This window comes from Notothenia rossii (assembly GCF_949606895.1).
Source record: "Notothenia rossii genome assembly, chromosome: 8".
Classification (NCBI taxonomy): domain Eukaryota; kingdom Metazoa; phylum Chordata; class Actinopteri; order Perciformes; family Nototheniidae; genus Notothenia; species Notothenia rossii.
This window is the reverse complement of record NC_136906.1, coordinates 72,383,447-72,411,297: the sequence shown is the minus strand read 5'-3', so window position 1 is coordinate 72,411,297 and position 27,851 is coordinate 72,383,447. Positions and strand designations below refer to the sequence as shown.

The following is a 27,851-nucleotide window of genomic DNA, read 5'->3' as shown; positions in this document are numbered from 1 at the left end:
GTATTGAAATAATCAATCATTTTGACAAATCGTTAATTATCAAAAGTGACTTTCAAACATTCTCTGTTTCTACCGTCTCAAATTCATAAATGTTTTCTCATCTTTAAGTCTAAACAACTAATCAGTCAGCCGAAGCCCTTAGATAGATGTTGGCAGTGATAATGGTCTTCTCTATTAGAAATAACTTTTGTATCTGTCCTCATTTGGTATTGTGCAAGCACTCATTGTCAAAACCCTCACAGTCTACTGTTTACCAGCTCTGCCTACTGATGGTAAAAGATGACACATTTGACAGGGGGACTTGAAAGCAGCACTGGTGTGGGTTGCTAAGAAACAAAGGGCAAAGGTCATGGATGCACTCTCTTTGTCTGTTGGCCAGCTTCCACACGGCTGAATGAAGAGAGGCCTAATGTCACAGAGCCAAGTGGTTCATTGTAATCCTGCTGAAGTGGCTTACAGGCCCCATTGTCTTACTCATTGCTGCCTAAGCAGCTTTCCAATGACTGATTCCTCAACCCGTACACTCACGTACAGTCACAGACCTTCACTCGCATTCACTCTCCATCTAAGCCCCCCAGCCTCTGTCTATGTGCTGGGGGTACAGCAAAGGAAGGGTCAGAGGTGGAAAGAGCAGTAAAATGTTTGACTGGAATAAATGCCCCTTGTCACGAACATTCCCCAAGTAATATAACAAATGAAGCACATTACTTACCCTCTCCCTTATTAACATGATCACTGCGCTATAAAGAGCTCTTAGTTTCACATACAGCTGATATGAAACCATGTGGTTCACTGGGGAGGAAAAGCACACACGGCTCAAAGCTCAAATGTCTGCAACAGGAAGTGAACATCTACATCTGCAAGAGAGTTTACCTCAATACAGGTCAAAGTGTGCCTGTAATACAGTATTGTAAAACACCACATCACAAGGTATGTTGATACCAAGTCCAAGCAAAAAGTTTTACATTTAGAAGGTACTTAAAGCACTCAGGAAACCATGTACCGTAATTTTCGGACTACAAGGCGCACCTGAATATAAGCCGCAGCAGCGCATTACCACTCTCGGTTCCACTTTTACTTTTGCGCGCTACCTGTCTCACTCTTTTCCGGCCTCCAGCTTTTCCTGCTGGAACCCGCCGCTTAAAGTTGGGGGTCCGCGGACCGGCCATAGAGCCCATAGAGTTAAAGGTGGTGGCCGTTAGCTGTAAAAATCCATAGATTAGCCGCACCGTTATATAAGCCGCAGCGTCGGAAGAATGGGGAAAAAGGCACGGCTTATAGTCCGAAAATTACGGTACTTGTTAACATCTATATTTCCATGACTACTGGGCAGACTGCTGGTGGACATTTTATGATATGATTATCAAAGCTCCAGAAAATCTCATTAATGGATTTTTTTTTAGCTTGAACTTATATTCATATATCTTTACAATATTAGAGTCTCACTAAAAACCCACAAGTGAAACTGAGATCCTTAAAACTGACAAGTAGAACTACTTGTCAAACATATGTGTAGTAGCTCAGGAAGTTATTGCACTGATCTGACAATCAGGGGGATCCCCGGTTTAATCCCACCCTCTGCAGTCAACATGTGGAAGTGTTCTTGCGCAAGGTACCTTACCCCATTGCTCCTGTAGGCATATCTATGGTTTTGTAGTGCATGTATCCTTTGGATTCAAGTGTCAGCTAAATAACATTTCAAACAAATAAAGAAAGATGGAGAAAACGGGTATTAAAGACCCACATTTAGAGTAAATCCATACATTAAGAATACTGTATAATCTTTGACATAATGTATAAAACAGGGGTTCAGTTTCAAAGTGGGCAAACTTTTATTTTTCAACCAATTGGCTCACAACATGTCATCAATCAGTCAGTTATATACCTCCTTTCTAGCCATCCTCTGCTTTACATTGCCTGGTAAAATTCTCACTGTAAACAAAAATAGTACTTATCTATCTATCTATCTTAACCTGAAACCCTGTAATCTATCAATCAATAAATCATAATGTTTATTGTTTATTTATATAGCCCAATATCACAAATGTTACATTTGTCTCAGTGGACTTCAGAGTTTGTACAGAATATCAGTATGACAATACGACACCCTCTGTCCTTGGACCCTCACATCGTACAAGGAAACACTTCCAGAGAAAACCCACAGTTTAAAGGGAACATGGGAGAAACCTCAGGGAGAGCAACAGAGGAGGGATCCCTCTCCCAGGACGGACAGACGTGCAATAGATGCCGTGTGTAAATCGAAGAGATAATACATTTTACAGCATAGGTAGACCAAATGTTTGGAAATGCATGTGTCTGTAATAAGAAGATGAATCCACGAGGATGTCAACAATCCTGTGGGAGCCATCAGGGAAGTAGTATGATGAGTCAGGTAGGACTGTAAAAGCGTTCCCATCAGAAACACCAGGTAAGCCCACTATCTTTACATATGCCCATACAAATTCTAAATACCCAAAATATTCGACACACCCCCAAAACATGAAGGCTGTGAGGTGTTGCCCTTTCTTGATGCCAAATGCCCCAGGGCTTGTCTGTTGATTCCTTCTTTTTGGATTTAGTCAGGTTAACTTTTACTTCCCACAGAAGGGGGGGGGGGGGGGGTGATCGCTCCCCCATGTGCTTCTGGTAGAGAGTTTAACACCCATGCACACAATGCGGTTCCAGCTTTGAAATTGAACAATGAGTAATGAGTCTGTCTTATTTGTAGAGCAAGGCGCTGTTCACACTGCCTCTCTGTTGAAATGGGCCGTTTATCTGCTTTGTGTGTGTTTGTTATCTTTGCATGCACTACTGAATATATGCATAAGAACTCTGTCACACAGGATGTGACTGATTTGGGTCAAAGAAGTGAGTAATAAATTAAGCTTGCACAAGTGTGTGTGTGTGTGAGATGTGTTTGCATCTGCCCTTAGCTGCAAGTATCAGAGCTCTTGGAGTGGATGGTCATGATATCTGGCAGCGTGTGACTAGACACAAATCCGCTGTCAGAGTGGCAGACTTAATCCAAAACGGAGCTAAACAACCAGAAAGACGCAGTCGTCAGTCAGCTTGACAAAAACAACTTTTTCAATAAACATCGTGAAAGCAGAATGAGGCCTGGTAATTTTAACTCACAGTATGCCGCTAACATTATGCTGGAGGATGTTTTCTATCTAAAGCCCTACAGTATGTAATGTCCTGGGAACTTTTTTTGGCAGTGTGTTGCTTTCACAATCTACCTGCTGGAGTGTTGTTAAATCACAGAAGCTAAAGTTAATTCATTCTATGGGAGGGTAATACATGTCTTTATGTGTACTCTGATTCAAAATAAAGAACAGAAGCTCATCTGAACAAAAAATAAGGTCATAGACCGGATAGATATGCAAGTATTTTATGCAAGATTCATAAAATATGTAAGTTTGCTTAGTCAAGATCATACCGATTATGCATATTAAAGTAGGGGGAGTGATATGGTGGTATATCCTTTCATATTTTGATATTGTTATACCATGATAGAACCAAGTGGGTTGTCTGATTTTGGTGGATCTAATGAAATAGATGATGCAACATCATGTTGATTTAAATATCCTGTTAGTTCTAAATTACCTGTCCTGCTGATGGATTTGCGGAAATATAAGACTTGGGTAGACAATCTGACATGGACCTCTGAAATCCGAAAGAAACAACATGAACCCGACATGTACAATTTACAAAAAGAGAATGGAGGAGCATGTTATCGAGGCGATCCAAAATGCAGCAACTCCAAACTGACTTAAATAAAGGAAGCATCTGCCTGGCAGCAGGCAGATGCTTCATATATTAATAATTAGTAGAAAGGGAAGTCACTCACGTCCTTTATCTGTACTTATCACAATTTGACACTTACATTAAAAAAACAATGTTTCCACTTTTATGGTTATGACACATCACGTGATCAGAGCTGATAGTGTGTGCTCTCTGCTCTACACAACATATTGACGCACAGGCCTAATTAGTATTGTTGTTTTTTATTGAGTCCAAACGCAGCCTTCGGAATGTGTTTGTATACATTGCTGCGTGTGTAAGCTGAAAACGTGTCGATCGATCGGTGCGGTGCGTTGAATACAAATAGTGTTGAGAAGTTTTCTCTCTGGTTTTCCTTCTAACTGCCTCGTGACCGTGAAGTTGTTTCTGAATTCTTGACACAAAACTTAAGTGGCTGCCGTGCAAATGAAGCACTTTACAAAGCAAGGCTGATAGAGTTATTGATGTGTTACCAAAGACAGAAGGTTGTATGTTTCACCATCTTTGAGAACGTAAACATAAAAAATGTGTTTTTACTTTGTGCAAGGCAATTTTTCTGGGAAGTGTCCACATACTGTCAATGTTGAAGAGAGAAAATATGTATGTTTATCCTGAAAATGGGCTCTTGTGTTTACCTTAGAGCAGGGCTGTCAAACTCAAGGCCCGGGGGCCAAATCCGGCCCGTGACTTCATTTTATGTGGCCCACAACAGCTCTGAAAGAATATAATATGTTTATTATACGGTTACATACCGATTTACAGAAGCACGTTGCCCATAAACTACATGTCCCACAATGCATCTCAAATTTGACTTTTATCTCAGAATTTGACTTTTTTTTTAAATGTCAAGTGTTTTCTCCAAAATGTCACATTTTTTTAAAAACTTTTTTTCTTCAGAATCTGGCTTTTCTTTTAAAATCATTTTGTGACATTCTCACTGAAGAGACTTGCAATTATTTGCCCCAGACTTCTGCTTTCAGACGTAGTTAATTATGAAGTTATGAACCTATCCAATAATAATACAATGCAGAGGCAATAATGTAATATAATACATTATTTTATATATATGAAATATTGATATATGTATTTTTTTAAAATATATTCTTAAAGTTATAACCGGCCCTTTGAGTGATGAAATTGAGTTTGACACCCCTGCCTTAGAGTCTGTAAGGATTCTTTTCAAATGGTGTTGATTACCAACTTCTCAAAGATGCTGTTTTAATATGAAACAGAGGCTGCTGGTACTTCTGTTTGTTAGTCAGGGCAATGATCATAGTTTTAATGAGGATTGGATTGCAGATAACACTGACTTATTACAGTTATTACAAAAAAAAACTCCCAATAGATGTAGCAATCAGTGTCTCCTTTCAGCTTATTATAATAAATAAATAAATAATAAGTTTTGAAATGTTTCTGTGTCTGCAGGTCCATCATGACAGACTTGTACTACCTCAGCCAGGCGGACGGAGTGGGCGAGTGGAGAGTAAAGGAGGCTAAAGACCTGTCGGATCTGGTCCAGAACAGAATCACCTACCTACAGGTATGTACCAACACACCTCTCTCTCTCACACACACACACACACACACACCCACCCCCCCCCCCCCACACACACACACACACACACACACACACACACACCCCCACATGTCGACGTGCGAACAATTACGCCAATGTTTCCCTCACAGGTACAACCGTGCATATTCATTTCAACTTTCACACTCCCTAGTCTCATTTGCACCATCCATAACTGTCAGCCTGGGTTTCTAGCGGAGCAGGTGAGGGGTGTGATAGCCGACTGTCTGTCTCAGCAGTTGGATTTGACAAGTAGGATTCTTGTTTGCCTGTCAGCGGTTCAGTGACACACACACACACACACACACACACACACACACACACACACACACACACACACACACACACACACACACACACACACACGCGCGCAGACTCGTGAAATGAAAGATTGGCAGACGTGCATATGCAGAAATGCAAAAACACGTCTACGCTGCACATAGACTTTATTTACTCTGATGCACATATGCTTAAAGCTCCAGACACACACCCAGAGAGAGATGACACCCCGCTCCGGTCTCCGGTGCGGCCGGGGTCTCGGGTGGGTCCCCGCAGCATTAATGAGCCGGTATGTTTGATGAAGAGGACCCAGTCAGTCTGGCTGGGCGGAGACAGCACCACTAACAGCTGCTGTCACCACCGCTGAGGGATCACACCACTCCACCAGCTGCCGCCACTAATTCATCACACACACACCGAGTCGCGCGCAGATGGATTCACACACACCTACGCAAGCAATGAGCACACACACATATGCGCAGCCACAAGATTGATGCACATGCCGGTACACAATGAGATGCCCTGTGTGTGTGTGTGTGTGTGTGTGTGTGTCTGCTATCTCTGTCACACACACTCACACATCTATATGTACACACACTGACAGGCTCCACCATGCTCCCCTGCTTTTTCTCTCTCTCTCTCTCTCTCTCTGCCTTACGCACGCACCAGCCTCTCCCTTCATTCCTGGTTTACCCGACTCCATCTCTGCGTATTCTCCATCTGCCTCTCACAACATTCACCGAACGTAGCATGCTTCCTCGGATTTCTGTTTCTGCACAGTGAGCCTTTTACAGTACTTTGTGGAATTAATTGGTCGTGAGAAAGATCATCTCTTTGATCTTTGGCATTTTGTCACCGCATATCCCAAAGATCACTTGTCACTCAACAAACGTGCCCAGTTATAATCCTTGAAGCAGCAGGTGAATTGGCTCAGGAATCCAAAGAGAATTAACACCTGACTCTGCAGTTCCTCTCAGCTCTACAGAGCGTCTTCCAGATCATTGTCGAGGGTTTTCTGGTTGCTGCAGGCAGCTCTCATAAATAATATGGTTAAAACCCAGCTGTTAACTAGCTGCAAGGATCCAAAAAGAAACAGGCAATGTTCAGACACCCAAAAAGAGGATGCAGATGGATGGACACAAACACAACTTGAATTTTATAGCAATGTTCCTTCACTTTTTAAGTTGACTCTTAACGCTTTAACAAAAATGCATGTATTGCAGCTTTACCACTGAGGTATTCTGTGTGCAAACGCATCCTTGTTTTTAAATCCCCTGTGTGTAGATTAATGATTTGTATCCAGTAACGGAAAAGGAAAACTCAGCAAGCATTAATAACATGAAATCTGTTACACAAAGAGACCTTACAGAATAACGTTTTATGGCTATTGCTGAGAATCATTGCTGGTACTAAAAAATACCAAAAACTGGGTTACATATGTTGACGAAATAATACAAATAATGACGTGTTTTTCATTGGATTATCTGAAAAAATATGTGTCTTTTCTCTTGCTGGAGCTCTTTCACAGTCCAGCTATTGTGCCTGATAATGCTCACGCTAACCACTCAGCCCCCCCTTGAAAACACCTTGTTGCTTTTCAGTGCAACAAATGTGTCACAAATTGTACTCTCCAGGTGTCGTTCCTCTCAAGGGGTCCAAGATTTTAATGAGCTTGATAGGGCTGGGAACAGAGAGCAGCCAAACAGACATTCTCTATACAAAATGTAATGTAGTTCTCATCAGACAATGAATGTGGGCATCACAGTAGATAATTGCCTGAGCTTGACTCTCTATTCCTCTTATCTATTCCTATTCTTCTTCGCCATATTTCCTACATAAACAATATCACTGTGGTCTCTCTGAACGGAATCACTCCGCCACTGCCTATAGGTTTCACACTCAAAAAGCACAGCATTTAAACAGGCACTTAACCTACAGCACCGAGCACTCAGAGGCTGCCTTTGAGCACGCATCGCCATCATTACCCTTGAACCGAGTCTCTCAGCGCGTCAGTCATTCCAGCCTCATCAGTACCAGCCAGGGATCCTATGATTGCCTCTACGCCACAGGGCTCATACCCAGAGATGGCAAAAGTGCACACATACTTTACTCAAGTAGAAGTACAGATACTCGTGTTTAAAAAATACTCTGGTAAAAGTAGAAGTACTGACTAAACTTCTTTACTCAAGTAAAAGTAAAGAAGGCTTTGAAATGCACTTAAATAAAAAGTACCCATGACTAGCAGCTGTTTTAAAGATTACCTGACCTCCCTTTATATTAATAGAACAATAATGTCATTGTTAGCTAATGAATGTTTCCATGCTGGACAACGGCAACATGACAACGTTTTCATTGGTCCCTCTTCTTTAGAGAAGACCAGGAAGTGATGGATACACGGATCGTGTTCAAATCAATAGGCACGCAATGACTCTAAATAATAATGATCGCGCCACCAAACACACATTCAAACTAAAGGAACCAGTCTGTTTGGAAAATGAGAGAAGTAGAAACTACAGGTATTTGTGTTCCACATGTAAGAAGTAGAAAGTACAGGTATTTGTGTTCAACATGTAAGAAGTAGAAAGTAAAGGTATTTGTGTTAAAAATCTAAGAAGTAAAAGTAAAAAGTTGAACAAATTTACTTAAGAACAGTAACGAAGTATTTGTACTCCACTACTTCCCACCTCTGCTCACACCACACATTGATATCATGCAGACATTGCAGCTCAGGAGCCGAGTTCTGTCAAAACAAAAAAACTGAACACGAGTACTCCTGTCGGGACGCGGCTTTAAATTATTAGGGCAGTGAGTTAGCTTCCACCTTTGGGGCTAGTCGTGAACCGGCAGCCTGTAACTCGGGGGAACTACCTGTGTGGCTTGTTCTGTCAGCTCCATGGCTGCTGTACTCTGCTCAGGATATTGAACAGCAAGTTGAGGTAATCAGTTTTCAGCTCTCGGGTTCAGTGCCCCTCTTTTCCTTTATTATTTTTCTCATTTCATATCCAGCTTTCTTTCTATCCTCTCATCTCTTTTCCTCATCCCTGTCCTCCTCCTCCCTCTCTTCCTCTCCCTCTCCCGCGAGTGTGTGATAGGCAGCGTTAGCCCGTGGGTGCTGCACGGTCTGATTACTGTGAACCATCCACAGCTGCAGACGCCTAATGAGGAAAACACTCCCATCAGCCCGTAATTGCTGTATAAGAAGCTGGGTGGCACGAGTGTTGCAGAGTCGCTCAGACCGGCTGCAGAGCAAATCACAAACCGCCCGGCAACACATTGACAACACAGCATGTGTCACTCTGTTGGCTTCCATTTTTTTATTTATAAGAAATCCTTGTTTTTTTCCCCCCCCAGTGCCTCTCATTTGGTATTCTTCCCGTCAAGACTTTGTATGATATCGAAGCTAATTTACAAGATGAGGAATGAGAGTGGGATGGGGATTTGGAGACGGAACAAAAAGGGGAAGCAGGGAGAATATGAGAGAGAAAAGATCGGAGAACATTGAAGGGGAGAAAGAAAACAATTAAATAATAAGAGTAATGAAAAGACAGAGACAGGAGAAGGCAGAGGAAGAAAAGGGACTCAAATGAGATTAAGAAGGAAGACATATTAAAGGATAAAGCTGGGGATTTCTTTAGTCTTCTAATTGTCAACAAATCCCAGGAAACCTCAAGTTGTCCATCCATTAATAATCTTTAACTTCCCCCAGCAATGGCACTCAAGCCGATTAGTTTACACTAACAACGGATAACATCCTAAAAACGGTTGTCGCAAATACATATTTGTATATATTTTATGATGTTGCTGTGTTTCAGTTTTGCAAATGTTACTCAAACAGCAGTAAATATTGCATTTTCCGTGGCCACCTATTTACATGCGCTTGTGAATATTTACAGCACCAGCACAATTAAATAAACCACGGTGCCCATATTCATCGCATTGAAGATTAATGCAATGGTGTGGCTCAATAATGTGTTTTTAATAGTGGACATAAATATCTATATCAGACTTTGACTACATAAACAGGGCTTTCTACCATGATAAATAGAAAATCACCAGCTTTTAACTTTACAATATGAAAAAAAAAAACAAGAAGAGAGAAGTTTCAATACCGACAGACTGAGAGAGAAGCGAAATGAAAAATTGGCAGGTAAGGGACAAACGGAAAAAGATTGAACGGGTATGAAATTAGAAGCAAGTGGAGACAGAAAGGCAAAGGGAACAAAGAAAACAATATCAGCCATGTGTTGTTACAAGTCAGAGAGCAGGGCTTTGAGAGATACAAGATGAAGGTCAAGCAATAAAAAAATGTTGAAACATTCCTCGCTCTTTTCCTCCCAGAACCCTCCAGACTGCAGTAAGGCGAGAAAGCTGGTGTGTAACATCAATAAGGGCTGTGGTTATGGCTGCCAGCTGCACCACGTGGTGTACTGCTTCATGATCGCGTACGGCACGCAGCGCACGCTCATCCTGGAGTCCCACAACTGGCGCTACGCCCCCGGGGGCTGGGAGACCGTGTTCCTGCCCGTCAGCAACACCTGCACCGACCGCGCCGGGGCCTCCACCGGACACTGGTCAGGTACGTGTACACACACACACACACACACACACACACACACAAACACACACACACACACACACACACACACACACACACACAACCAGCCATAGCTATGGATCTAATTTCCTGCCATAACTCCACAAACAAACTAAACGTGTTTTACAAATGCCTTTTATAATTCACGTTTTGTCCCCTGATTTTTATTTTTGCACTCTTAGAAAAAAACGTTTTGTACTTGTCAAACCTAAGCTGAATTTGTCCCTGAAAAATGATTTATTAGAAAAATGTAATGTGTTTGTTTTGATAGATAGTTTTATATTTGCAAACACTAAACGCATTAGTTTGTAGATGCTGTTTTGTATTTGCAAACCACACTGTGTTTGTTAGTGAATCATTTCGGCATTTGTAAAACTTTAGTTTGTGGAGTTATGGCAGGAAATTAGCTCCATACATAGCCTCAGTGCCCTCATTGGTTGCTTATCAATCAAATGACCCTTGTGTGTCTCGGTCCATCTCAGCTCAAAGACAGGGTCTGCCAGGTCCCTCTTTTGTGCAGCTACAGCGGAAAAACAAAGTGTGAATTCCCTGGCTAAGCACGACTGAGCAATTTCTGTTGAAGCACTTTGGCAGCCAATGTAGCAGCAGCTGGTTACTGTAGAAAGGTTTCATTGCCAAGAAAGCCTGTGACTTGAGTTCAGTGAACAACCTGCTCCTCTGACCTGCCGTACGTTTAATACAAACAAAGAATGGATTAACCAACGCTTGCAGAAATGTTGTTTATTTGCTAGAACGGAAGATCCTAGCAATGTTTTCATTTCTATCTGTATTCTGAGTATCTATCATCATGGCGTATTTAAGCAATAGCTCACGACAGGCCGTGGTATATGCTCATTATATCACAGCTAAGGGGCGTGGTTCGGCCCGACGCGAAGCGGAGGCTCCACCTTACCTCACCTCAAGCTCAACCTTGACAAGACTAAACTGCTTTTCCTTCCGGGAAAAGATTGTCCCACTCTTGACCTAACAATCAACATCGGCACCTCCGTTGTTTCCCCGACTCAGACTGCAAGGAATCTGGGTGTGACCCATAGATAACAAACTGTCCTTCACTGCAAACATCGCTGCTACAACCCGCTGTTGCAGATACACGCTTTACAACATCAGGACGATACGTCCCCTCCTGACCCAGAAAGCGACGCAGGTTCTGGTCCAGGCTCTCGTCATCTCACGCCTAGACTACTGCAACTCCCTCCTGGCTGGTCTACCTGCATGTGCCATCCGACCTCTGCAGCTCATCCAGAATGCAGCGGCTCGTCTGGTCTTCAACCTTCCTAAATTCTCCCACACCAATCCGCTCCTCCGCTCCCTTCACTGGCTTCCAGTAACTGCTAGAATCCACTTCAAAACGTTAGTACTTGCGTACCATTCTGCGAATGGATCTGGCCCTTCCTACATCCAGGACATGGTTAAACCGTACACCCCAGCACGTGCACTCCGCTCTGCATCGGCCAAACAGCTCGCTGCACCCGCACTGTGAGGGGGACCCAAGTTCCCATCAGCAAAAACACGTGGGTTTGCTATCCTGGCTCCAAAATGGTGGAATGAGCTCCCCATTGAAATCAGGACAGCAGATACTGTAGCTTGCACATCTTCCGGCGCAGACTGAAAACTCATCTCTTTCGACTCCACTTCGAGCGATAGCATTACTAACAAAGCACTTATATACTAATAAAGGGCTGGCTTATCTAAAGCCAGTTGAGTAGCACTTGAAATGTTTTGGCTCTATGAAACCTGATGCACTTATATGATTCTGTTTTTTTCAAGGTTGTATCTTCCTGGTCGAATGCACGTAATGTAAGTCGCTTTGGATAAAAGCGTCAGCTCAATGCAATGTAATATAATGTAATCTATTGCTTTTATAAAACGGTTACCAAGTGTGACAATATGAAAGAAAAATACACACTCTAATTTAAATAGTTTTTATTAGTAAATAATAATGTTCAAAATAAAATAGTATTCAACTAAACCATGTAATAACTATATTTATTACATGACTTAGTTGAATACTCGATTCTGATTGGTCAATTCAGAACACGTGACACGTTGTTAATACCGAACAGACAGACCGCTGTCAAGGACTTATTGACCGTTGTTAAGGACGCTCACATCTGCAGAAAGAAGTCCGTTCGATTTAACTGTATAAAGTTTGGCCGAAAAGCAAACTGCACGCAGTTCTAGATCTAGTGCAACTCTTGCTTCGCGTCGGGCTCCTGATCAGCCTCTCGGTGTTCTTTTCCCCATAACGACCGCGTCGCAGCACAAATGTATCCCTTACTTAATCACAGTGGTTATGGCAAATGTAAAAAGTGTATCTGCTGGTTTCTACATAAACTTACTTAGGAGTCTTATATTATCACATTTATACTTGCCTAGTGCAATGTAAACATTAGCATACCAAAGATTCACTTGGACATCAATATTTAATCTAGTGTTGAGTGGGAAAATTGTGTTTGTTCTAACACATGAAAGTAAAAAAGTACTTAGACCCCCGGAGCATAGGTCCACTGCTCTACTCTTTAATCGATTAAAAAACATCTCGTATTCAGCCATAAATATCGTACATTTTTTTTTTTTTTTTTCAGAAGAAAGTAAGCATTTCTGCCAGTGAAAGGCATAAAGGATCATAGGCATATATTCAAGGTCTTAGCATTCAATTTGCCTCCAAACTGGACTAGCTTGAGAGCTATTGTTGGTACATGCTATGTAACTTTTAATGATTTTTTTAAAGGTGAGCCCTGAGATGGGACCTGAAGTTGAGCGAGGCTACAAAGGGGATTTTGAATTGGTCTGGTTATAGTGACTCCCTAGCACCAGCACGTCAATGTTTTCAGCAATACTATGAAATATCTCAACATGTACTGAATTGATTGGTACAGACATTCATCGTTCCCAGACAATGTGTCCATTTAACTTTGATCGCAATGGTGGTTACAAATTTACCACCACGACGTTCAAATGGGTGCTTTTGGGTGACTTGTCTCAACAGCTATTAGGGGGATTGACTTTAAATGTGGTAAATCCCCCCTCAGGATGAATTGTTTTGTATGGGTGATCCCTTAAAATCTTAAAATGGTGAACATGGTAGACTTTCATAATGATAGCATTTAGCTCGTGGCACCGCTGTTCCCATGTACAGCCAAACAGAGCTGCTAGCCTCGCTGTAATCTTGTTATTAAGGCGAGTATTAGAATTGATCCATCACATATTGACTGTCCATAATAAACACCATGTTCAGCTTAATGTACTTTATATGTATAGTAGCTTACACCTTGGATCGATGTGCTTGTTTGGGGGAAAGCACCTCCTTTCCAACGCTCTGGTTGCAGAATATTTTACGAAAGAGATTACATACAGGTGTGTTTGCCTCTGTTAAGCTGACAAAACCTAAAAATGATGATGATTTGGAGGTTTTAATATAAGACCATGCCTTCGTCCTTCTCTCCCTCTCTATCACTTTTTTCTCATTGCTTTCTTGTTCTCATCACCGCATCCTTTCAGCTGTATATTTTTCTCCTATCGCTTCGTTTGACTTGAGCTCTCCTGGGTACTCCTTTCTTATCTCATGCTCTCATAGCGTCTTCCCTTTTCTTATTCTCCTGCCTTTCATGTGTCCTTTGCTGCTATCTAATGTCTTTCTCCAGTGCCTTTCTTACAAACAGCCTCCTATAGATCCATATATGCCATCTGGCTTCTCACAGCCAACAGCCAACTCACTTCAAACGCCACTCCCCAGGCCATTCAGCATTCTGAATTCATGTCATTATTAAGTCATGTAATTGGCAGAGGCAGTATTTTTCTGTTGACCAGGCCAGGTAACTACGTAGCTAGGCATAGCTAATGTAAACCTTTGGCACACAACACATGTGCTCATCTTTTATTTAGCCAACAAGGCTCCATTGAGATACAAGATCTCTTCTGTTTTGTTAACAGTGCAAGCCAGAACATTCCTCGTGGCAATGGACCACACAGGGATGGTAAAACCTTGGATTAATACATAGATATGCATTGAGTGTTTGTCCAGTGCTATTACAGCGTTTGAATGTCATGAATACTGATCTCTTTTTAAAAAAAAAGGGCAATATCCACATGCATTTGCAAGAGTGGTTCTACAGTACACTGGCCTTGTATTCTAAGGTTAACCAGTGTGTGTGTTAGCTACCATGCAAATGACTCGATGATAAAAGGCTTTGCACAGTCCCTGGATTGCAGGGAGCTTTGCACCTTGAGGACAGCGTCGTTTTTTTATTTTGTTTCTCATAAATCCTAATCATCTGTCGTATTATTTCGCGGTAAATGCCACCACTCCTTTGTAGTCACCTTCTATTAAAAATGTAATGAGCATACTGCTTTGGGTTTTCTACGCTTAGCAAGTCTTTCTGTTCTTTGACTTGTGTTTTTGTGGGAAATTGACATTGTTGGTATTTTATGTAGCAGCCCTATTTAATTCCTTCCCTCCTCATTTATCTTTACATGGTTTACCCACTTTCTTTTAAGTGTTTCCCCTAGGATGAGAGTCATTTATAGACAGAGAGTGGATGTGCTGTATATTCATGTGTGACACAAATCAAAGGTAATGATAGCGTCATTAGGGGACCTGCTGGTTTTGTTCCCTCAGATGGAACAAATAAAAACAAAAAGAAATCATCAGAACATGCAGTGAACCCCTGTATGAGCTGCTTGTTGAAAATAGAACAATTGCCAGGAGCTTTATATTGATGCTACATTATGTCCGACAGGCTTATGGCTGGTTAATGTTTTGTTTTACCCAAATTAAATGTTTCCTTTGACTCGCGACTTAAGCAAATTTACTTACCACTTGCATATTTTACCAGCTAATAGATGATGGTGGTTTGTATAACCATGATTATTTAATGGGAATATGAATACAAGTTAATCCACCTTGTTTATGTTGTGTGGCTATTTCAACAAATTACAGAAAATTGGCAAAAATTGGCTTTTAGTTTGGATCTGTGATAACAAATATGTGTCCAAATTCCAGTTTTTAGTACTTGACAACTTTAGTTTCTCATTGTTACATATCATGCATATTTCTGTCACTATTAAAAGAAGGAATTTAGTTTGAATCCCAGCCCTCCGGTCTATTAATCCACTGGTGCGTGTGGCTGTTTTACTTCAACTTTTTAAATTCAGTAGACAGCATGAGCGGTCTTAACACTATTTTACAGACCTGGTATATCAAACTAAATTCTGAGCACACAAAGGGGAAACCAGGCTTCTTGTGGAACAATGCTTTGTTGATCAAAGAGCTAATTTGCCAAAGAGAGTGTATTCCTTTGAGGTTCTCTGTAGAGATATTACTGCCTTATGAGCGAGTCTGCGAGCGGCAGCAGAAACATAATGTTCCCTGCCATGTTAGGACTGGAACAAGAGTTCTCCAAGTTCATAAACTTCATCTTAAATGTATTATGAATGGAGATATTTTGTGTCTGGATGACTGGCTCTCCAGTTTCATCGCTGTGTTAATCTCATGCAATATTTATTAGGCTCAGTATACACCATAGGCTTAAAATACAGTGTAGGGATTCTGTTTCAGTGCTGACTTTCATGCTTTGAGTCATGACGCATACGGGAAATGTATGCAGATGCTCTGGAGTTGAGATGAAATGTAAAAGAGCTATGTGATCTAATTAAGTATCTGTGGGAGGCAGACATACTGCATCTCTGTACATGTGTGCCAAGAAGTGCAGGCCTCAAAATATGCCCATTCCCCTGTATATGGATCATGCCAATGCTGTTATATAAGCAAAGACAGGCCTCGGAATATTTTTTTTCTGTTCAATATTTAATGCTTCTACCAATTTATATTCGGTTCATGCTCAGACATACAGACACATAAATCGAAGCCCCTGTGTCTGTCCTTGTTTTTCTTGTGTACCCTCTCTGTGAAAGGCCATTTTTAATGACTCATTATGCCGTTTACTTGGATGTGTTTTGTGACTGTGTTTGCATCTGTGTAAGGTTCTGTCGGTGGCAGTTAGAGAAGACACTCTAGCCTGACAGAACACAGGCCTCAAACTTGTTTTTGTTTAAAACTGGGGGTTTACACAAACACACACGCACACGGACACACACGGACACACACACACACACGGACACACACGGACACACACACACGGACACACACACATGGACAAAAAAAGCTCTCCTTGGGTTTTAAGACTGAAAGAGAGTGAAGGTTTTGTTTGCCAGGCATATCCCTTCTGGTGCGATGAGATTAGCTCAGGCTCTTTGTGTGTACGCGTGTGTTTGTGTGTGAATGCACATTTCTTTTTGTTGTTTCTTTTTTTTTTTTGGATCCCCTTTAGTTGTCTGTGTTGGATCACCTTTATTCCATCTGATCACAAAACCCCTAAGCCTGTTCGTGTGTGTGTCTTATCATGTACATGTGTGTGGGTGGGGTACATGAGCGTTGGCATGTTTCTCCGCCTTTACTCACACATGCAGGTGTACGAGTCTGTGTGTATGGACAGTTGGCCTGGTGGGCTTTCTTCTGCCCAGAAAGGTGACCTTTGTAATCAGCCCTGCTCAAGCCTCTGCCCAGGGCCTCTGCCAAGCAGGACTCAGCCTGAAGGGGCCGATGCCAGACCACCGGCCCCCCCTAACCCCACCATCCAGGTCCTTGCACCGGCCCCTGGCCCTACACAGCCCTGATGGAAGGGAGCTTACCTTGGGGGGGGGGGATTGCTGCTGGAAGTGGAATGGATAACTCTGAAATATATCACTGCGTCACAGCCCAATCATTTATTCGGACAGAAAAAAACTGCTATTAACTTGCTGATTTATTTGAACTTGATGAACTAAAGATTAAATGGTGCACGTTGTCTAATCTGAACAGGTACATTCATGGTTTTCGGCATCTGAAATGAAAAATGATTAGAGTTTGTGGTTTTCTAAATCCAACAGACAACCTGTTACTGATACAAGGTCTGAAGCAAAGTCAGTCAAGTCCATTTTATTTTTGTTGCCCAAAATGGCAAATTACTATTTTTGAGGAAGGCCACTAAATAGGTTTTAAACATGGGTAGTGCTGAAAGGTTCATCCATTCTGAAAATAAATCACTAACAATTTTGATAATCCATTAATTGATTACTTTGTTCATCTACCATAAACACCAAACATTTGCTGGTTTAGCTTCTCAAATAAACGCCTTTTTGCTTTGTTGTTTATTGTGTATTATTTGGTCTGCTAGAAAGCAACCAGCAATTTGAGGACATTACCTTGGGCTCTGCGAAACTGCACGGATTGTTTTTCTCTGTAGTTACTGATATTTTATTGGTTAAACAATTGATGAATGAACATAATCATTGGTTACTGCCTTAAACGTAAGCCCTGTTCTCATAAAGGTTGAATCAGTATTGAATATTGAGTGTGTTATACTCAACAGGAGAGGCCCACGATAAAGACGTCCAGGTGGTGGAGTTGCCCATCGTGGACAGCCTCCACCCTCGGCCCTCCTACCTTCCCCTGGCCATCCCCGAGGACCTGGCCCCGCGCCTGCACCGTCTCCACGGCGACCCCTCCGTCTGGTGGGTGTCCCAGTTCGTCAAGTACCTGGTGCGACCTCAGACGTGGCTGGAGAAGGAGATCCAGCAGACCACCGCCAAGCTGGGCTTCAAACACCCCATCATCGGGTAAGGACACTCAGTTCTCACAGCTCAGTGTGTGTGGCTCTGTTTTTCCTCTCTCTCTGTGGTTATAATGACTTTAGAAATAAAAGCTTTGTCGCTATAGCATACCTCTTCACTTACGTTTACAAAGTGTTACACAATCAAAGCGAACAGAGACATGGCCTTGGGGCTGTGGTGGAACAAACACTGCTTTGGGTGTGGTTAATATGAGGTTAATGAAATAGTAGCAATACAAGTAGCTTAATTTTGCGTTTGTGTTTTAGCTAGTTAGTTTTACACCTCTGTCTTTGCTTTACAGTCTTTTGCTTTTCATAGTTGCAGCTCACAGTTACACGAATCAACTCGAAATGTCATCACTCTGTACTTAGTTTTTTTAATAGCGGTGTTATGATAAGTCTGATTCTGACTTGTTTCATGTATAAATGTCCTCACGAGGGTTCTTAATCCCTCGTCCAATCCAAATCCATTTCCATACAGAAGACCTTCTGATCTGATATTGTTGCTAAATCAATGAAATAGCCGTAGAGTAAAAGTATCTCAGACAGAATAAAAAAATCAGTAAAAACCGAACAAGAGAAGACACGAGGAGCTTGTGATGCAATTAATGGCCGCGTTTAAGATGTAAAGCCGGAAGCCTTTCTTTTATCTTCAATAGTCTTTGTTGATTAAAGCATAAGCCAGGCTATATTCAATTTTTTTATTATTGTCAACAAATCCCATAAACATACCATTAACAACTCTAAATAAATCCCACAAACAATTATTATCTTTGTTGCCAAAGTCTGAGTGTTATTCCTCTCTGCCATGCCATTATAGTTGTCTGAAAACACATAAATGAGCCTCACTGCATTAATCCTCTTCTGTCCCAAAGAATGCACAATTTACTCCTGTTGTATAATTGTTCTTAAAATTAAATACCATCAAAATATATATACATTATACATTATTATATACATATGCCATTAATAACTGTGTAATATATACCTGGCTGCTAAAACCTAAGAACTGTTGCAGGATTTGTATTTTAAAAATTTTGTTTTATTTTTTATTATATCATAACTTAGTATTTATTTTTAACATATGTAACATTAAGCTCTCTGTGGCTCTTTCTTGCTGTAACGGTGCAAATGTCCCCTCTGTGGGCCTAATAAAGGTATTCTCATTCTGAAGCGATTTAAGATTTAATAACAGTTTAGAGACCTGTTTTTAAAGATTCCAAATCATTCTGACCTACTTGGTGCAGCAGGTTGAAGGGATTAACCATTTTTGGGCATTGTAAATAATGTCTGGTTAGCAGTCAGTCGTGGGAAAGTATCTGACATGAGATACTTTGCTGATTCCCTAACGTTCCTGCACCGTCACATGAGACGGATTCCCCTCAGCTAGGAAAGGAAGTAGTTTAAAACAAATTCTTCTAGTTATATTCAGATTGTTAGTGAAGTAAGCCTGGTATACTTCTGTCACCCTCTTCGTAGGATTCTCACTTTTCGTAGCCTTTTTTCTTTTCATTTTGCTGCATATAGTTCTTCAATGTTTTTGTCGTGCTCTTCTCATATCTCCCATCCTCTTGTTACACGCTCTCTCGTTTTTCCCTGTCTCTTTTCTCAGATGATTTCCTCTTTGGGTTTTAGCCCTTCATCACCCTGGCATCTTCTGTCTCCCACCCCCCTTTTTGTGACTCATCCCAAACTTTTCCAATCTCCACATCCTCTCATTTGCTCTGTCTTCATTTGTTCACCCTGTTTCAAGACATTTCACACTCACCTCTCACTCACATTCCCCCGGTGCATATCCCTACCCACAAGTCTCTTGCTCTCATAGTTTTACACACATCTCTATCTCTGTTCTTTGTGTTCCCCCCACCACCAACCCCTGATATATCCCACCCTTTTTCTCCGTCATATCACTGGGGAGAGGCTTATTGAAATGATGTGCTGGGAAGAACAAAGTTTTATCCCTTTTTTTTTTTCCCCGGTCCCTTCTCAGCTCCACTCTTCTCTTCACTGATGTTGCAACAAAGTGCCTGTGCGCCTCAGTCAGCACTGTGGGGGAAGGCGATATGTGTGTGTTGGGAAAAGTGTGTGTGTGTGGGGGGGGGGGGGGGGTTAATGTGAGATGCAGCAGTGGGGCTGATAGAGAGCTATAGTTTCAGTGCAAGAAAAAGGCGAGAGGGTGGCAGCAGTGGGGGGTGTAAGGGTTGATGGAGAGGGTACCGAGAAAGATAGAAAGGCAGCTTGTCCCCAGAGTACCCAGCAACCTCGAGCCGACCCCCACCCGCTCATTCAGCACCACCACACAACCCCCCCCTCCCCCTCCCCCTGCTCCCTCAAGACGCTGCAGGAAGGCTGCGAGCCGCCGACTAAAAGCTGCTATCGGCTCCATGCTGCCACCATTTAATGCTTCCTAATGGTAGTCAGGCTGGTTGGAGAGAAGGATGGAAGATTGGGTGGCTGCTGCTATTGCACATTCTAGAATGGCCTTATCGCCATGGCAATAGGGTTACCAGGAGATGGAATTATGTATTTCATAATATCTTGTTTCAGCCGTATATGAATAAAGCGTTTATAAATTGTGTATATGTGGGGTTTTGTTTCGAACAGTATCTCTTAGATTAAAACACAGACAAACTTCCTTTTGAATGATCAATATTGCAAGAAAAAAACATATTATTATAATATTAAAAAAAAGAAATGTGTGTGGGGATTTTAAAGGGGCCCTTTTTGCAAATTTTCTGGTTTCATATTTGTATTTCGTGTTTACATGCTTTAATGTTAAAAAAAAAAATGCTTTAAACTGTATTTTTGCACCAACTTATTTACATTTGTTCTTATTGTATTTAATCACTTTCTATTGTTATTTTTATATTGATATCCCAGTTTGCATTAAACTGAGTGGTTCTTATTAATATGCTAGCATAATATGGTGCATGGAGAAAAACGTTTACGAACAAAAAAAATGTTTTAAACGGATGTGTTAAAAATACAATTATTAGTTTATTTAAATTAAATAAATTATGATTGTTAAAAAGTTCTTCCTAATTTAAAGTTAAAGTTGTATTATTATGAAAATTAAATAAATGCAGAAACAACAAGCTGTTAACACAACATTGAGTTTCTATATTGATACGATGCAGTAAAGGAAAATGGTTGGGCTTTGTTGGTGAAAACACCTGCCTGTTGCGTGTTGAGAGAAATACCAAACAAATATGAAATTTAAAAACGATAAGCTAACAGCTTGAACTGCAGGGTCAATGATCATTTCTTTCATTATTAGGAGGGATCTCTTTCACATACAATGTAAACAACCAGCCAGCTACCGCAACATTTAAACCACAGTTTAACAACATGTTCACAACTGCCCTACACGGCAAATTAAAGGAAAGGCTCCAGTAGAGTTACAGACAAGTTATACACCCAACACCTTAAAATTGACCTTTCCCTTTCAGGGTATAATTATGAACTTGCGGTACACCTCAAGAACACATTGATCTGATTTGATGTCAAAGTGAATGTGGCATTAGCCGTTATTCTATAGCAAGTACAGATGTAATATGGTAATAAATGTTCATCACATGCTGCTGATAGGCATCCAGAGGTCATTGTCAAACAAATCATTTATTCGGTCTACATGTTATTGTCAGTTTCCAGCAGAATCAGCACTGGCTGTGTGTGTGGGTGGGTTCGGTCTCTTATGTATGCTTTTACGCCCACCTTGAGGATTGCCCTGCCTCGCCAGTGCTGTATGAGTAGAGAGTAAATGGATTGAATTATTGTGGCAGTAGTGTGGGAGAGTCCCGGGGAGGGGAGGCGGAGGGGGAGGGAGGGATGGCTAAGAGCTGAGCATTGCTCTGACAGAGAGAGAAAGGACCACAACAAAAAGAGAGTTCACAGGAACAAAAGACATGAAAGAGGGAGCGGGAGAGAAAGACCCCGACAAAGGAGGGAAAAGCCTGGAGTCAAGACCTCTGTCCGAGATGAGACAGCGAATGAAAGGATCAGACACCCCCGCTGACACCTCACTCACCTTTTCCTACTCCGTTCTTCCACTTAAAAAAAAAAAGGGTCTATTCCTGTTGCGACCATTCCCCAGTCACTGTTTGATCACCGCCGGCCAGCGGTGGGAGCCTGTTTATTTCTCTGGACCTCTGACTCTTTTCTCTTTTTCTTCCCCTACCTCATTCTCACAAACACGCCAGAGGCAGCCTTGAGGTTAGAGAAGCTTTTTGAATCCCTAAAGCAACCGGGGAAAGAAAGTTAAAGACTGATCATCCACCAAATTCTCCTGACCCTCCTATGTTCCAGTAGAGCAGCTCCTGGGTCAGCAGTAGAGGGTTGAACCAGGTGGAACTGTGTATATGTTCGTGAAATATCTCCATGTTCACTCAGTTCTCCCTTAATAGGTGAAGGTTGAAAAATGTATTTTTTGTTTGTTGACATGTCACTTGCTCCTCAGGCCAGAAGTCACCATGCAGATGTGGCTGGGTAGTTTTGTAATTGAATTTTGGATGGAATGAAATGTTGTTTTTCGTCTATCAGTTTGAAGGATGCTTCTGCGTTTCCATTCTCGCCCGTCTTTTGTTCCGTTTACGAGTTGTGCTCTTCCTCTCAAGTTCAGCCGGTGACAGCGGTCTCTCTTTGTCCTTGCTTATTGCAAGCGGTGACAAAAACACTGAAAAAGTACAGTTGTGTTGGTTATTTCCCCTGTCTGCCCATGTTTCTGTTTCTTAAACGTCCTCCCTTTTTGTCTCTGCATGCCTTTTCTTTTTCCTTTCTTTCTTTGTGTTTTGCCCCATCCAAGATTTCAAAGGGACACGGTTGAAGTGATGTTTTTACTTATAATTTTACGACACATGAAAACAAATAAGAAACAGAGTGTTCAGTCAGAACTAGGACACACTTCCTTCACAACAAGGGCATTCAGAGAGTGAAAACCCCTGCCATGGCCAAATTCCATATATTCCAATGATAACAGAAATCTACAGTTCACACAAAGATCTGTTTGATGTCTAGCTATCTCTTCTGCTAAATGAAATTGGTTTCCATTGAAAGTGGGTTTACATTTTTAAGAGTAAGTGCACTGTTGCGTTCAGCATCTGTATTGGGACGACTCTATTCATACTCCCTACTTCTTTAGAGTGCAGTTGAACAAAACTCAACACAATATGAAAACCATATCATGTGTCTGTGTGTCTGTGTGTCTGCAGAGTCCATGTGAGGAGGACGGATAAAGTGGGGACGGAGGCGGCCTTCCACCCCATCGAGGAGTACATGCTGCATGTGGAGGAGCAGTTCCAACATCTGGCCAGACGTGTCCACATCGACAAGAAACGAGTTTACCTGGCAACCGATGACCCCTCCCTGCTGCAGGAAGCAAAGACCAAGTCAGTGTTGGGGAGTGTCTTTTTGTGTGTGTCTTTTTGTGTGTGTGTGTGTGTGTGTGTGTGTGTGTGTGTGTGTGTGTGTGTGTGTGTGTGTGTGTGTGTGTGTGTGTGTGTGTGTGTGTGTGTGTGTGTGTGTGTGTGTGTGTGTGTGTGTGTGTGTGTGTGTGTGTGTGTGTGTGTGTGTGTGTGTGTGTGTGTGTGTGTGTGTGTGTGTGTGTGTGTGTGTGTGTGTGTGTGTGTGTGTGTGTGTGTGTGTGTGTGTGTCCATGATATCTGTGTCCATCTAATGCAGGGGTGTCCAAGCTACGGCCCGGGGTCCAAATGCGGCCCGTGGACCATTTTGAATCGGTCCTCATCTAATTCTAAAAGTATAATGAAATATGGCCCACAAATTAAAAATCTGCTATTGTACTTATTGAATATATATGTTCAAATATATAACACAGTACCCATGTGTTAATAAGCCCAATTTTCAAATAAATTCAGTCAATTAAAGTTGAAAACATTTTCTAACAACTCTTAGTTGATAGGAAAAAAGCCCAATAACACATTTTCATAACAACCTTGAAACATACCCTTCATATTTCCTTTTATTATAAGCAATCTGAGCCATCCTGGAATGAGCTGCCAACACAATACATGAAACCCTAAGGGAAGCTGTGTGGTTTGTTCATCAATATCAACCATCACTTACCTACATTTGATTCATTTCTTTAACTTATAACTTATGAGGCAATATACCTCTAGTGAGCAGCCCAGCACTTCGTATATTTTTCTGTGTGTGGCCCTCGGTGAAAAAGGTTTGGACACCCCTGATCTAACGGGTGTGTGAGAGTATGACTTTCTGCCTAAGTGTTCCTCTGAGATTCTGACCACACCTATTTAATGTCATCGTTTCGTGAGACTTGACATTTCTCCGTCTTTTCGACCCTCCCAGGTATCCAGAGTATGAGTTCATCAGTGATAACTCCATCTCCTGGTCGGCAGGCCTTCACAACCGCTACACTGAGAACTCGCTGAGAGGAGTCATCCTGGACATCTATTTCCTGTCTCAGACCGACTTCCTGGTCTGCACCTTCTCCTCACAGGTCAGCCCACAGGCAGCATTTACAGCTTGATTATGGGGGCATTCTTGCTGTGTGTTTTGGTATTTTGACTAAATTGACATTTGTGATGGATTTGTTGGGATGAAAGCATTCCAAAAAAACTTTGATGTGCACTTGCTAGCAGACAAATAAGTATGGAGGTGGAATAAAACAATAATGGTGGCATATTTAGTTAAAAACATGCATTTTATGTTGTTGTTTTGAGTCATGTCATTGGAGAGTGTGTGGGAGAAAAACTCCCTCTAGATGGAACTTTAGGATTTTAGCCTTTGCAGACCATTTAAATGTACTGAAACCTAAATAACAAAGTACAAGAAAGGCAAAAACGATATTAGGGCCCCTTTAATCTCCGTGTGCATGTGACTGAACACATGTAAATTATAGTGAAAAGTGAACGATTGGTTTGGAAAAAAGAGGTTGACATTCTGGAAATTGTCTCAACCTTTCAGGCACATCTCATGACCTTCATCAGCGGAAAGAGCTGAGTTGTCATGGAGATGATTCAGTTGTTATCATGTGACCTCAGTTGTTACATAACTGAACTTCCTGGCTGAGCCTTCTGTAGATCACGTGATAACAATTTAACCGTTTCAATGAAATCAGAGGAAGGTCACCAGATGTGACTGAAAACTCATGAATATTTCAGAAAGAAGACTTCTTTTTTTTTTAAGCTGCTATTTTGGAAATAAATGATAGACTTTGAAGCTGATTTGATTGCTTTGTGTTGTAAATTCACAATAACAAGTAAAAGAACAGAATTGCAGATAAAAAAAAGGAACGAGAATAACCTTAAAACGGAGATGACCCTTTAGCACACTTGAGAACAAAAATACCGTGATTATATTTTTAATTACGAACACAGGAAAAAAGAATCAGGTGAGACAAAAGGTTTTCTGCTAAAATAGCGTGTTAGAGCTGTCGAAAAGACAATAGTCACTTAATGCTTCCAGTTTGCCTCAAGGCACACCAGAACCTTTTTCATAATCACAAGTATGTAATTGTCAACAAACTCATTGTCCCATTTTTACTCGCATGATTCACAGCCTATTTATTACGCATCTGACTTTACAAAGGCATTTGTCATCTATTATTCTGATCATCTCAGCTTCTAAAGTGCAGTTTTATAGAGAGTTATGACCCTCAGTGGACGGGCTTCCTGCCAAGCCTGAAAATAATATTTGAGCCGCATATTTTCCTATTCACACACTGGCTTTAATAGTCCACTTCAAGGATCTGAATGGAATGAGTTGCTTAGCACATGTTATCCCTCTTTTAGCAGGGCTGAAATACAAAGTATATGTCTTACAGAGAGAAATCCTTTTATACCTCGAGCAGCGTGTTCTCTTGCCTTCGAAGCCTTGTTGTCAAGACGAATACATGCATGTGAATTTACAGCTGTAAGAAAAATAATTCCTGTTTGTGTCTCAGGTCTGCCGTGTGGCCTATGAGATTATGCAGACGCTGCATCCAGACGCTTCCTCCTACTTCTATTCCCTGGACGACATCTACTACTTTGGAGGTCAAAACGCCCACAACCAGATCGCCATCTACCCCCACCAGCCGCGCAGCAGCGAGGACATTCCCTTGGAGCCCGGAGACGTGATCGGCGTGGCGGGAAACCACTGGGACGGATACTCCAAAGGCATCAACCGCAAAATGGGCCGCACTGGCCTCTACCCTTCCTACAAGGTCAAAGAGAAAATTGAGACCGTGAAGTACCCGACGTACCCCGAGGCTGACAAACTGCTCAACGCTCAAAATAACTAAAAGAAGAAATGAAAAAAATAAAAGAAGCGAAGGTGTGAGGAGAAACACGCAGACTCCGATTCCAGGGAAGGAGGCTGCTTTTGTACAGAATAGAGAGGCGTACTTAGTGCGCTAAGCCGCGAAGAAAAGAAGAAGCCTGTATCCAGGGGTGATGGGGATGAGAATGCACTCTTATGTGAGAGCGTGTGTTTGTGTGTATGCGTGCGCGAACATGTGTGTGCACTTGTGTAAATGCCTGTGCATATGTCAGGTCATGGAAGACTTGCACCCTACCACTGCTCCCCCTGCCCGATGCTCCGACGTCGGCTCTGTAGAGATGTAGACGTGAACATTGATTTTAAATAAAGCAAGAAAACAATTAAAATCTTCACAACTGACCGAGCCCGCTCACCTGAGACAGGACTGGGACTACTGTAAGACTCGCACGCTGGAGTGAGCTTCGAATCAATGACTGAAAAAAAAAAATGATGACAAACTGGACAAAAAGTGTTTTTGATTTTTATTTAATTGCTTTCAGTGGTTCTGATTCTAATCTTGCCTTTTTTTCTTTCCCTCCTGTTTTTATTTTGTTTACTGAATGTACTGTATCCTCTTCTTGCCATGCCCCCCCCCCCCCCCCCATTCCCCTTTTCCACTCACTGTGCTTCCTCCATCTCGTCTTTTCATGTGCAATTAATTTTAAAAAATACCATATTGTGCTTTTATCAAGTGTTTTTAAACGGTCTTAATTTTGTGCGTATTGGGGCTGGTGCATTGTATACTGTACAGTGTGTGTGTGTGTGTGTGTGCATGTGAGGATGGATGTGTGTGTGAGATCAAGTGTGCCTGTGTGTGATGTTTTAAGGGGCCATGTAACGAACTGGTGCCTGATTCATGGTGAGCAGTGTGTTTTTATCTATTCTGGCTTTCCTCCTGACTGAATAGTGTTTGTATGGCAGTGACAGTGGGGACTGTCCCCAACCCCACCCCACCCCACCCCCCAACCCAACCCAACCCCACCCCACCACAGCACTTGGAACAATGGTGAACTACAGTCACTCCGCTGGTGAATGCTCTTGTGAACAATGGTAAGATTATGTGGAGATTGGTGAACTCATGGTGCACGCACACACACAGACACAGGAGCCGTCCCGAGGCTCACCAAAAGAAGCACTCCACTGAGATAATGTCCTTTCTTCAGCATCTCTGCTCTCTTCTGTCCATTTGTTTGTTTGTTTGTTTTTTTACTTCTAACATTGCTGTTTTAAAATAAATGAGGACGAATATGCCTATGTTTCAAAATGATAATGCTATGTCATATCAAACTCAGTCCCCCATCATGAAGGCTTTTTTATCATAACTTATGTTCTTGGGCATTGTCTTTGATAACCACGGATCGAATAAACTTGAGAAACCAACACAGCAGTTTGATATATTTTTGTGATTCTGTCCGCCATCTGCTCCTCCATCTCCGCAGCGACACCTGCTCGTTCAATCAGCCTGAACATGCTGTATTACACACATTCCAAACTGGGAATCAAGGCTTCGTCTATTTTTTAAGAGTTCATTTCCTGAAGGGTACCCATCTATTTTCGACGAGTGACAGTCATTACCTGAAGTTCTTCTTTTGATATCCCCATAAAAAGGAGGACCCTGCTTTTCAAATGTATATCATTCTGGCATCCCAGGATTAGAGCTTACACTCCTACCTTCAAA

At 41.8% G+C, this 27,851-nt stretch overlaps 1 protein-coding gene across 1 annotated transcript in view; it reads left to right on the top strand.

Annotated features, from left to right (window-relative positions):
* The window catches only part of fut8b (fucosyltransferase 8b (alpha (1,6) fucosyltransferase)), a 96,031-nt gene extending 68,478 nt beyond the window's left edge, over positions 1-27,553 (top strand). Inside the window, exons 5-10 of the mRNA XM_079641886.1 lie at positions 5,209-5,323; positions 9,974-10,211; positions 17,660-17,906; positions 23,107-23,283; positions 24,221-24,371; positions 25,818-27,553. Coding sequence (XP_079498012.1) covers positions 5,209-5,323; positions 9,974-10,211; positions 17,660-17,906; positions 23,107-23,283; positions 24,221-24,371; positions 25,818-26,156 — 1,267 coding nt within the window. The 3' untranslated portion in view covers positions 26,157-27,553. The remainder of the gene's footprint in view (positions 1-5,208; positions 5,324-9,973; positions 10,212-17,659; positions 17,907-23,106; positions 23,284-24,220; positions 24,372-25,817) is intronic.
* The last annotated feature ends 298 nt before the right edge of the window (positions 27,554-27,851 follow it).